The sequence below is a fragment of the Hyperolius riggenbachi genome, chromosome 7, assembly GCF_040937935.1.
Source record: "Hyperolius riggenbachi isolate aHypRig1 chromosome 7, aHypRig1.pri, whole genome shotgun sequence".
NCBI lineage: Eukaryota > Metazoa > Chordata > Amphibia > Anura > Hyperoliidae > Hyperolius > Hyperolius riggenbachi.
In genome coordinates this window covers 128,917,756-128,930,930 of record NC_090652.1, presented here as the reverse complement: position 1 = coordinate 128,930,930, position 13,175 = coordinate 128,917,756, and the positions used below count along the sequence as shown (strand labels likewise).

General features: G+C 46.3%; 1 protein-coding gene across 1 annotated transcript in view; it reads left to right on the top strand.

Annotated features, from left to right (window-relative positions):
* Positions 1-232: 232 nt before the first annotated feature.
* The window catches only part of LOC137526106 (ectonucleotide pyrophosphatase/phosphodiesterase family member 7-like), a 118,958-nt gene continuing 106,015 nt past the window's right edge, over positions 233-13,175 (top strand). Inside the window, exon 1 of the mRNA XM_068247322.1 lies at positions 233-827. Within this exon, the coding sequence (XP_068103423.1) occupies positions 233-827 (595 nt within the window). The remainder of the gene's footprint in view (positions 828-13,175) is intronic.

The window sequence follows — 13,175 nt, the reverse complement described above, 5'->3', positions numbered from 1 at the left end:
TTTTTCCTGTTATTCAGATCAATTTAAATCTATGTCGCGAATCGATATGTGTCTTGGCACTAAAGATATATTACCTATGGTGGAGGAAGTAAAATATCTCTCTCATGGCATATCGGACCACTCTCCACTGATCTGTGAGCTTCGCTGTTTGGGTGCAAGCCAGACCGGACACTGGAGAATGGGCCCTTGGTGACTGGAAGACCCGACAATTGTAACCTCATGTCACGAAGCCATGACACATTACTGGTTCGAAAATACGGGATCAGCTGACCCAAATGTATGCTGGGACGCCAGTAAGGCAGTTCTGCGGGGCTCTTTTAGAGCCTCTATGTCTATCATCAGACAAAATGACCGGGCCTCCCGTGAGTTTGCTAAATCCAGGGTGAAGGAAGCTAAAAATCAACTAATATTAGCCCCAGGTGCTGAGACCTACGAAAACTGGGCTCTAGCTAGAAGATCACATGAGCTGGAATTGGTGAGGCGGGCAAAGCGTAGAGAAATTATATCTAGACAAAGATCATTTGAATTCGGCAACAAATGCAGCAAGCTTTTAGTTTACATGCTCAGATCTAATGACACAGTTACGGCCATTCCTAGAATACTTTCTGCCTCCGGCACGTTTTATACCTCCTCAGTAGACATTGCCAGGGAATTTTTTAGCTTTTACACTGACCTGTATACCAGCAAATCCGATAACTGCGCAAGCTCAATCTTTGCTTTTTTGGACCGGCTGGACCTACCCAGTCTGGATAATGCTGCCCGAGATGCTTTGGACCTGCCTATCTCAGAAACTGAGATAATAATGGCGATAGATTCCTTTAAAAAAGGTAAAACGCCGGGCCCTGACGGTATCCCGGCGGAGTGGTACCTTAAAAGTAAACAGATTTCCGTATTTAAATTAGCTAAACTGTATGCCCACTCTTTATCTGTTGGAACACTTCCTGACTCTCTGTATGAAGCCCTAATCGTTTTACTGCCCAAATAAAAATCCTGACCTTTGTGAATCATACAGACCTATTTCTCTGATAAACACTGACGCAAAAATCTTAGCGAAAATTCTTGCTAATCGCCTTAATCAATACATTACCACATTGGTTCACGAGGATCAAACAGGTTTTATACCCGGGAGATCTACCAAATCTAATATAAGACGCCTCTTTTCTAATGTGCAATTCCCACACAAAAACGCAGGTTCTAGAGTCATTTTGTCCTTGGACACACACAAGGCATTTGACTCTGTGGAATGGTCTTACCTGAGAGCGGTGTTATGCAAGATGGGCTTTGGGGAGACGTTCAGGAAGTGGTTCGACATACTATATGCACATCCTAGTGCAAGAATAAGAGTTAATTCATATATCTCGGAACCATTCGAGATATCCAGAGGAACCAAACAGGGGTGCCCTCTGTCCCCCCTTCTGTTTACTTTGGCAATGGAACCCCTAGCTTAACACATTCGATCATCTCCAACAGTCAAGGGTCTTCAAGTTCATAAAATAGAAGAAAGGATTTCATTATACGCCGATGACGTCCTGCTGTACCTAGCAGACCCGGGTCCTTCATTAGTGGAGGTCTTTAATATTTATACAGCTTTCCAGAAGGTCTCAGGCCTTAGGGTAAATTGGTCCAAATCCGTACTCTTCCCCCTGGATCCAGAGGCAGCAGGGGCAATTCATCCATCCTCACAGTTGGTGGTAGCAGAGTCTTTCCGCTACCTGGGGGTGAATGTCACCAGAGATGTTGCAGAATACCTACAAACTAATCTTACACCCATAATTGAGTCACTTAGGGACAAGTTTAAAGTATGGAGCAAGCTCCCATCAAATTTAGTAGGTAAAGCCACAATTATCAAAATGATATCTGCTCCGAAACTTCTCTACATCTTGCAATCATCACCTGAATATATCCCTAAGCGTCTCTTCACTAAATTAGACTCAATTGTATCCAGTTTCTTGTGGGGTAGCTTCGTCCCGCGCCTAGCTCTGTCCACCCTGCGCCTTCCAATGGCATTTGGAGGACTGGCTCTTCCCAATTTCCGCCTTTATTACTTAGCTGTACAGCTTACTCACATTCCAAAGTGAATGAGCGCAGACAGAGAAGATGCTTCCATGACTCTGGAGGTGGATATAGCTACCTCATTCGAAGCCTTAGCCAATATAATCTATAGAGGCGTAGTCCCTTGCAGCAGAGGCTCGTCCCTTCTAAAAGCATCATTGATGGTGGCCAGTGGATAGGGTATTTCCTGGCGATTTGAACTCCGTGTCCCCTAGTGCCCCTCTATGGGCAAATCCACGTTTACCTGAACTTCTGAAAATGGAGGATAGCCAATTTTGGATCAAACATGGTGTTAAATACATCAATCATATCTTTGTGGAAGGGGAGTTCAAATCTTTTACCAACTTAAAAACGGAATGTAATCTCCCACGCCACTACATCTTTCACTATTTCCAGCTCCGTGATGCCATCAGATCTCAAGTGGGAATCTCGGGTGTCCACATTAAACCCTCTGAGCCAGAATTACTAGTACTTAACAAAGACACGTCCAAACAAATTTCTAGATATTACTCTGCTGTATCACAAAAGGTGGGTTTTCATAAATACAAATTGGCTAAAACAAGGTGGCAATCTGAACGGTATGAGTTTACACCTGCAGACTGGATAGAACTAGAAATGTATTATATGCCTAGCGTGATCAGTGCCAACGACAAATTAATTCAGATCAAATGGCTGCATCAAATATATTATACTCCTCTCAAGTTATCCAAAATGGGTCAGGGCACTGGTTTTGGGTGTTATAAATGTGGACATCCCGAGGCAGACTTTATCCACTGTGTATGGGATTGAGGGCCGGTTTTTAATTTCTGGAAACAGGTCACCCATCTACTGTCGGTCTTCAAACTTTAGGCAGACCAATTGACATGTCCTTTAAGGCCTCTATGTTGAGTATTATTGATAATGTCTCTTGCAACAAGCATAAACAGCTATTTCTCAGGACTGTCTTTTTCTATGCAAGGAAATGTTTACTTATGAAATGGAAGTCCCCTGCACCCCCATCAGTGGAAGACTTTAAAAATCTGATTAATCAAAACCTCCCTTTATACTGCCTCACATACCAAACGAGGGGCCACCCAGCCAAGTTCGATAAAGTTTGGAGTAGATGGTTACGGAATGGTAATACTACAGTTCCTCATCTTGACATTACTATTAGCGTATCAGCAGGGGCGTAACAACAGGCCCTGCAGCGCCTGCGCCCGCGGGGGGGCCCGCCCCCCCCCCTGGGGCCCGCTCAGGGCCGTTTTTTGGGGGCTGGAGGGGTGGCAGCATGAGGGGAAAGCCTTGCCCACAGTCGGCGGGGAGAGGGGAAGTTCCCCCCTCTCCCCTCTGCGCCCCTCTCCAGCTAGTGAATGTGTGTGGGCAGCGGGCAGCAGCGGCGGCGGGATACATACCTTCTTCCTTGCGTTCCATCGCCGCCTTCTCGCTCTAGCTCACTAGCTGGAGGGGGGGCAGAGGGGAGAGCCCCGAGGTGAGGGAGAGGAGGGAACTTCCCCTCTCCCCGCCGATTGTGGGCAAGGCTTTGCCCTCATGCTGCCACCCCTCCAGCCCCCCAAAAACCGGCCACGAGCGGGCCCCGGGGGGGGGGGGGGCGCTCTGAAATTCTGCAGGGGGATTTTGAGGTGTCTGCTGCCCACATTACGATTTTCAGGTGTCTGCTGCCCACATTACGATTTTCAGGTGTCTGCTGCCCATATTATGATTTTCTGGTGTCTGCTGCCCACATTACGATTTTCAGGTGCCTGCTGCCCACATTACGATTTTCAGGTGTCTGCTGCCCACATTATGATTTTCTGGTGTCTGCTGCCCACATTGCGATTTTCTGGTGTCTGCTGCCCACATTACGATTTTCTGGTGTCTGCTGCCCACATTGCGATTTTCAGGTGTCTGCTGCCCACATTACGATTTTCTGGTCACTGCTGCCCACATTGCGATTTTCAGGTGTCTGCTGCCCACATTACGATTTTCAGGTGTCTGCTGCCCACATTACGATTTTCAGGTTTCTGCTGCCCACATTACGATTTTCAGGTGTCTGCTGCCCACATTGCGATTTTCAGGTGTCTGCTGCCCACATTACGATTTTCAGGTGTCTGCTGCCCACATTGCGATTTTCAGGTGTCTGCTGCCCACATTGCGATTTTCTGGTGTCTGCTGCCCACATTACGATTTTCTGGTCACTGCTGCCCACATTGCGATTTTCTGGTGACTGCTGCCCACATTAGGATTTTCTGGTGTCTGCTGCCCACATTACGATTTTCTGGTCACTGCTGCCCACATTGCGATTTTCAGGTGTCTGCTGCCCAAATTGCGATTTTCAGGTGTCTGCTGCCCACATTACGATTTTCAGGTGCCTGCTGCCCACATTACGATTTTCAGGTGTCTGCTGCCCACATTACGATTTTCAGGTGTCTGCTGCCCACATTACGATTTTCAGGTGTCTTCTGCCCATATTATGATTTTCTGGTGTCTGCTGCCCACATTACGATTTTCAGGTGTCTGCTGCCCACATTGCGATTTTCTGGTGTATGCTGCCCACATTAGGATTTTCTGGTGACTGCTGCCCACATTGCGATTTTCTGGTGACTGTTGCCCACATTGCGATTTTCTGGTGACTGCTGCCCACATTGCGATTTTCTGGTGACTGCTGCCCACATAAGGATTTTCTGGTGACTGCTGCCCACATTAGGATTTTCTGGTGTGTGCTGCCCACATTATGATATTCTGGTGACTGACTGCTGCCCACATTAGGATTTTCTGGTGACTGCTGCCCACATTACGATATTCTGGTGACTGCTGCCCACATTAGGATTTTCTGGTGACTGATGCCCACATTGCGATTTTCTGGTGACTGCTGCCCACATGGCGATTTTCTGGTGACTGCTGCCCACATGGCGATTTTCTGGTGACTGCCGCCCACATTGCGATTTTCTGGTGAACTCTGCCCACATTACGATTTTCTGTCCCACATTACGATATTCTGGTGAACGCTGCCCACATTACGATTGTCTGGTGAATGCTGTCCACGTTACAATTTTCTGGTGACTGGTGCCCACATTACGATTTTCTGGTGAACTCTGCCCACATTATGATTTTCTAAAGGCCCACATTACGATTTTCTGGTGAACTCTGCCCACATTACGATTTTCTGGCCCACATTACGATTGTCTGGTAAAATGCTGCCCACTTTACAATTAATTTACAGTGAAACGCTGCCCCATTACGATTATTTGGCACCTATGGGGGGGGGGCCCATCCAAATATTCGCAGGGGGGCCCAGTGATTTCTAGTTACGCCCCTGTGTATCAGACTTGCACCTGTAACTTGATGACCCCTCTTTATCCAAATCCATAGTCGAATAGTTCTTTTAATTCCAGATGAATGTTTGCTAAATGATGATTATGTTGTTTATTGGAGTATGTATTATTATTATGACAGTACATATGGACCCCAAGGGATAGCTTGTTTTGGGTGGGTTTGGGGGAGGGATGGGTGGTTGGGGTTTGGTATTGTTTTGTTTGTATTAAGCAAAATGTTCAATAAAAATTCTCTTTTAAAAAAAACTAACACATCTACCACCTCCTATCATCACCCTAAATTGGAGAAGAGCACTATGGGCCTGATTCACAAAGCGGTGCAAACACTTTGCACGCCTGTGAAAAGCCCTTTATCACGCCTAAACTTAGTTTAGGCGTGATCTGAAAGAATTTGCGCGAACTTACGCGTGCAGCGCACCGTGCTTCCCGCGAAGTGCCCATTAAGCCCTATGGGACTTTGCGCGCACACGTACGCGCGCAAAACTTTACGCGAGTTAGAGCACAAAGCGGTGATAACTTTGCTAGTGCAAAGGTTATCACGCCTAAAGTCTTTTAGGCGTGATAACTGAGTTATCACCGCTTTGTGAATCAGGCCCTATATGTCCTAATGACACTTGCATATGCCCAAGGTTAGTCACTCCTTAGGGAAAACGTTTCCTGACATGGGGGGGGAATATAGCAGCAACAGTTCAATTGCAGGCTGATTGCACACACATGCGTGATAAGAAAAAGGATGACTGTAGGTAACTCACATAGTCCTCCGGACAAAAAGATAAAACCCCTGGTACAACCAGGCTCACCCAAGTTCAGACCTCTCCCCAGTGCACTTGGGGGGTCCCTTCCACCGACCGTTGCCGTCCATTCCACGCCGTTCTGGCCCAATCACAGCCACCCGGCTTGCATCCCCGCAGCTGTGGATGTTTAGTTGGGGCATATGCGGACACTCCCGCTTAGTTACGCCACCACGATCCGCTTTCCCCGCTGGATGTTGGCTCAAGCTTGCGGCTGGGAAGAGAGGAATATTCCCACGGTCTGCACACTACGGTGGCCTGGGTAGTACAAACTTAGCCGACGCGTTTCATCAGATCCATCTGATTTTCTCAAGGCAGAAAGCGAAAATGGCTCAATACTCCCTCTTGTGGGTGATTTTATAGCAGCGCCTCATCCGGATCAGAATATTCAAGAGGATAGATGGAAAACTGCTCCATGTCCCCATCTTGTGGGCATATAAATTATTGGCAATATTTTTTTCCCTTTTTCCCTCCCAAAATGACACTGTTCCAGTTACCTTTCTGGTGTAAAGTAAGGCTTCTCCTCCTAAACTTTAATGGGCAATATGTCTAACTAGCTATACTCTTGTTCTATCACTGAATATCCTGGCTTGAATCAATATAATTGATATTAGCTGCTCCTCCCCCTCAGGGATATACTTCTAAGCATCATTCACTCTCATCTGGCATCATTCACTCTCAACTGGCAGAGTCCCAGTGGATTGGCGTACAGCCCACGTTTTCCCATTATTTAAGAAGGGCAACAAATCTGATCCAGGAAATTATAGACCTGTAAGTTTAACATCAGTTGTATGCAAACTATTTGAGGGGTTACTAAGAGATACTATACATGACTTCATAGTAGAAAATAATCTTATTTCTCAGCATCAACATGGGTTTACTAAAGACAGGTCCTGTTTGACTAACATGCTCAGCTTTTATGAGGTAGTGAATGCTAATATGGATATTGGGAATGCTGTAGATGTGATATACTTGGACTTTGCAAAGGCCTTTGACACTGTTCCCCACAAAAGTCTGGTGCAAAAGTTGAGGATGCAAGGACTGGGGAAGAGTCTGTGTTCATGAATAGGGAACTGGCTAATGGACAGAAAACAAAGAGTTGTGGTCAATGGATCGTACTCAAAATGGGAGACTGTTAGCAGTGGGGTCCCACAGGGGTCTGTTCTGGGTCCAGTGCTCTTCAATTTATTTATTAATGACCTAGTAGATGCAGTAGTGAGCAATGTTGCTATTTTTGCAGATGATACAAAATCGTGCAGAATCATCAACTCTCAGGAAGATAGGATGGCTATATGGGCACATACTTGGCAGGTGAAATTCAATGTTGACAAATGTAAGGTCATGCATTTTGGACGTACTAATGGTCTAGCACCATACAAAATAAATGGGATACAGTTGGGGACATCAAACTTGGAGAAGGACTTAGGAGTACTCATTGACAACAAGTTAAATAATCGTACTCAATGCCAAGCAGCTGCAGCTAAAGCTAACAAAATTTTGGGATGCATTAAAAGGGAAATAAAAACTCGAGATGCTAGCATAATATTGCCCCTGTTTAACTCTCTAGTAAGGCCACATCTGGAATATGGAATTCAGTTCTGGGCACCACATTACAAAAAAGATATTGCAGTTTTAGAGCAGGTGCAGAGACGAGCAACAAAATTGATGCGTGGGATGGAAGGTCTCACTTATCGAGAAAGGTTAGATAAACTGGGTTTATTTAGTCTAGAGAAAAGACGCCTTAGAGGGGATCTAATTAACATGTATAAATACATCAGAGGGCAATATAATACCTTGGCGGATGAGCTTTTTGTCCCTAGGTTTTCTCAAAGGACTAGAGGACATGATCTGTGCATGGAGGAAAAACGTTTTAGCCATTTATTTAGGAAAGGGTTCATTACAGTTAGAGTGATTAAGATGTGGAATGCATTGCCACAGGAAGTCGTTATGGCAAACTCTATACCTGCATTTAAAGGGGGCTTAGATGCTTTCCATGCGTTGAAAGACATCCATGGCTACAATTGCTAGGTAATGCCTAATGATGTTGATCCAGGGATTTTATCTGATTGCCATCTGGAGTCGGGAAGGAATTTTTCCCTTTAGGGGCTAATTGGACCATGCCTTGTAAGGGTTTTTTCGCCTTCCTCTGGATCAACAGGGATATGTGAGGGAGCAGGCTGGTGTTGTACTTTATACTGGTTGAACTCGATGGACGTATGTCTTTTTTCAACCAAAATAACTATGTAACTATGTAACTATGTAATTAGATGTAAACATGGTTTTACCTTTGTGGGGGGAGAGGACCCAGGGGATTAACATAAAAGACGCCCACCAAAGACAAACCCCATTTCCACTAGACATTCAGGGACCCGGGACACGCACTTAGAGGAAGACCCCCAAATTAAAGTCAACATTTTAACCCAACGGAGCACGTGACTTACACTTGTATTTCCACATACATTCTTTTTGTAGTTAATTCTATCAAAATCTCATCTTCTTGGGCTAATATTTAGCTTGTGAATCCCTCTAAATTTTAGACCTTTTGGGTCGCTATCATGACATTCCAAAAAATGTTGGTCTACCGCACTATCCGTATGTTTGCCCTTGATATTTTTTATGTTTTCCCCAATGCGTGTTCCCAAGTCCCTTCCCGTCTTACCTATATAGATCTTATTGCACAAGCATATCAATTGGTATATCACCCTAGTTGTAGCACACGATATATAATCACAAATCTTGAAGTCAGAAGTGCCTTCACTGTCATGGAAAGTGTCACCCTCCAAGACATATCTGCAATGTCTGCAATTCTGACATTTGAACATACCCTTTCTCCTTCTTAAGGGCTCCTGTCTTCTTTGAAATTCACTTCTAGTCGCCATATCACCTATGTTGCTGCTGCGTCTCGCCGTCACATGTGGTGTCATCCCCACTATTTGGGCTATGTCCTTATCCAAAGTTAGGATTCCCCAAATTTTCTTAAGTACACTCAACAATTGTTCCCAATGATTTCCATATCTGGTGATGATTCTAACCACCTCCTCCTCTTCTTGTTTCTCCTTTCTAGATCCCTTTTTTACCAGAAAATCCTGTCTCTCTGTCTTTAGGGCTCTAATATAGGCACGTTTAATCATCCTATTTGGATATCCTCTATCTTTCAAACGTTTTCTTAGCTCAGCAGCTTCCTGTTTATATAAATCAATTGAGGAGCAATTCCGCCTAATCCTTAAAAATTCTCCCGTGGGCACTGAACTGATCTGACACCCCAGGTGATGGCTTGACGCATGCAGCAATGTGTTGCCTGCGCATTCCTTTCTATAAGTGCTGGAGAGCAATCTCCCCCCACTCCTCCTAAACAGCTTTAAATCCAAAAATGTGATTGCTTCCTCATCACAAGAATAGGTAACATAGATATTTCTCTGATTGCTATTTAATTGTTCCACGAATTCATGCAGACTAGACCTGTCACCTCTCCACACCATGACCACATCGTCTATATAACGCAGCCAGAGGGCGACACGCTCCCCAAACCCCGGCATGCCATACACCTCCTCCTGCTCCCACAAACCCAGGTGAAGGCAGGCGTAGGCCGGGGAGCATGCCGCTCCCATGGCAACGCCCCTCAACTGTTGGTAAAATTCTCCATCAAACTGGAAGAAGTTTTTAGACAGCACTAGTTTCATTAAGTCCACCACATAATTCCTCTTCCCCATAATATCTCTCCATAAAGGTTGCCATAGCTCTTAGCCCCAACACATGTGGTATTGAGGTGAATAAAGACTCCACATCTAAAGCCACAAGTAGACACTTTTCAGGTAACACCACTTTCTCAATTTTATGTAGCACTTCCATCGTATCCTTCACATAGGAAGTAGTGTTGGGCGAACACCTGGATGTTCGGGAACGTTCGCCGAACATGGCCGCGATGTTCGGCATGTTCGGGCCGAACCCCGAACTCCCCGAACATCCCGCTTTTGGGGGCCCTATGGGGTCGCAGGCATAAGGGGGGAGCATGCCCCGATCGCGGGGGGGTCGGAAATTCCCCCCACCCCCTCCGCTAGCGCTCCCCCCTCTGCCCGCTTCCCCATACAAAAGTTTGACGAAAGTAAAATAGTACCAGTGGTGGTGGCTGGCTGCTGCAGTGGCTGGCTGGCACTATGAAGTGACTGAGGAGGAGGAGTCACGTAGGACGCGTTGAGGGAGACCGGGCAGCGGGCGGTTCAGCAGTAGTACCCTTGTGGTACTTCCGCCCTTTCTCTGACCTCACGTCCTCTGCGTGATGACGCATACGAGGGTACGCGTGGCGCGTACCCTCGTATGCAGAGGACGTGAGGACGTGAGGTCAGAGAAAGGGCGGAAGTACCACAAGGGTACTACCGCTGAACCGCCCGCTGCCCGGCCTCCCTCAACGCGTCCTACTCCGACTCCTCCTCCTCAGTCACTTCATAGTGCCAGCCAGCCACTGCAGCAGCCAGCCACCACCACCGGTACTATTTTACTTTCGTCAAACTTTTGTATGGGGAAGCGGGCAGAGGGGGGAACGCTAGCGGAGGGGGTGGGGGGAATGTCCGACCCCCCCCCCCCCCGCGATTGGGGCATGCTCCCCCCTTATGCCTGCGACCCCATAAGGGGGCCCTGTTCGGCCGGGCATTCAGCTGTTTGGGCGAACCAGAACAGTTTGGCCGAACACCACCAGGTGTTCAGCCGAACCCGAACATCACCCGAACAGGGTGATGTTCTGCAGAACCCGAATAGTGGCGAACACTGTTCGCCCAACACTAATAGGAAGGCAGAGAGATAACTATTGGCCTTAACTTTTTCTCCACATACTGAGCCATCCTCTCCAATGGGCCTCCATTTGCTGAAATAATTGGCCTCCCCAGGGGATTGGTTAGACTTTTATGCGTCTTGAGAATGATATAAAAAGTAGGGATACTGAACTCCTTTACTTCCATGTATCTGAATTATCTCTCCAACAGCACACCTGAACTTGGGTAAGCCTGGTTGTACCAGGGGTTTTATCTTTTTGTCCAGAGGACTATGTGAGTTACCTACAGCCATCCTTTTTCTTATCACGCATGTGTGTGAAATCAGCCTGCAATTGAACTGTTGCTGCTACATTCCCCCCCATGTCAGGAAACGTTTTCCCTAAGGAGTGACTGAACTTGGGCATATGCAAGTGTCATTAGGACATATAGTGCTCTTCTCCAATTTAGGGTAATGATAGGAGGTGGTAGATGTGTTAGTTTAGTTCTTGCAGGGAGGGTGATGTATGTGCTGTATAGGTGGCCACCGCTCCGGGGTTTTTTGTAAGGGTTGGTGCAATACTGAGGGATTAAGGTTGTTTGTATGTGGTATATTGTTTTTTATGCAATAACACAGCATTTATAACCAGGTTGATCTCTGAGTGGTTTCTATTTATATAAGTTAGTAGTTGTGTCATGCACAAAGCAGTAGGGTGTTAAAGAGGAACTGTAAGCTCAAAATAATTTATTGCCAGCAGGTAGCCTATACCCAATTTATAGATGAAAACCCAGTATTTTCTGCTAGAAGTCCAGCATTTTGCTGGAATCACTCCTTTAAGTAGGAAGCCACGCCCCCTCATGAGGCTGCTCCGCGGCTGTATATTCATTAAGCTTGTGCGCACTGCCTTCTGGGTAGTGACATCATGGGTTGCTAAGGGGGAAAAAAAACAGCAGTCCTCACTGTTATCAAGGTGGGACATGTGCACGAGGCAGAAGAAGTTTATCTTGCAGCCTCCGATGGGATGATTGATCATCCCTCTCTGCCCTGTGAAGCTGCCGCTGCCACTATCAGGTCAGCGACATGTTTTAACTCTCCTCATCCCAGCTGGAATCCCTCTTGTCAGCTCTTCCTACAGCCTCCGATGATCTTCTAACTCTGCCTGCATGTCGGGTGAATGCACATGACATGCAGGCAGAGCTATAAGATCATCGGAGGCTGTAGGAAGAGCTGACAAGAGGGATTCCAGCTGGGATGAGGAGAGTTAAACACATGTCGCTGACCTGATAGTGGCAGCGGCAGCTTCACAGGGCAGAGAGGGATGATCAATCATCCCATCAGAGGCTGCAAGATAAACTTCTTCTGCCTCGTGCACATGTCCCACCTTGATGACAGTGAGGACTGCTGTTTTTTTTCCCCCTTAGCAACCCATGATGTCACTACCCAGAAGGCAGTGCGCACAAGCTTGATGAATATACAGCCGCGGAGCAGCCTCATGAGGGGGCGTGGCTTCCTACTTAAAGGTGTGATTCCAGCAAAATGCTGGATTTCTAGCAGAAAATACTGGGTTTTCATCTATAAATTGGGTATAGGCTACCTGCTGGCAATAAATTATTTTGAGCTTACAGTTCCTCTTTAATATAGGGTAGTACATGTGCCCCCGGGCGCTGAGTCCCTAAGGGTGCCCAGTTGCAAGTTGTCTTTTTTATTATTTTATTCTATTTGCCTCTTTTACCGTGTTCTTCCTGTGTGTGACATCACAAGGCGCCACGCAGCATGCATGAGTCATTAGTGGAACGAAGGAAGAGGCGGCGGCGGCAACCAATCAGAGTCATTCGACAGAAGTGTGTCTGTGGAGGGGAGGTGGAGACAGACAAAGGGGATCAGAAAATGGTGCAATCATCGCGACATGGTTTGGAGGGAGATTAAAGAGACGGGGGCGGGGGACCTTAATAAAATACATCAATATGTGTTTTGCCAATTTTGTTCTACAGCAGTGACTGTCCTTAGAGGAGCTCACAAATCTAATCCTACCATAAACATAGTCTAATGTCCTGCCATATTACTAGTATATATTTATATAGCATTGACATCTTCTGCAGCACTTTACAGAGTACAAAGTCATGTCACTGACTGTCTTCAGAGGAGCTCACACTCTGATCCTACCATACTCCTAGTCTAATCTTCTCCCATATCATTATTATGTATTTATATAGCACCAACATTTTCTGCAGCACTTTACAGAGTAACCAATAATGTCACCAAGTGTTCTCAGAGGAGC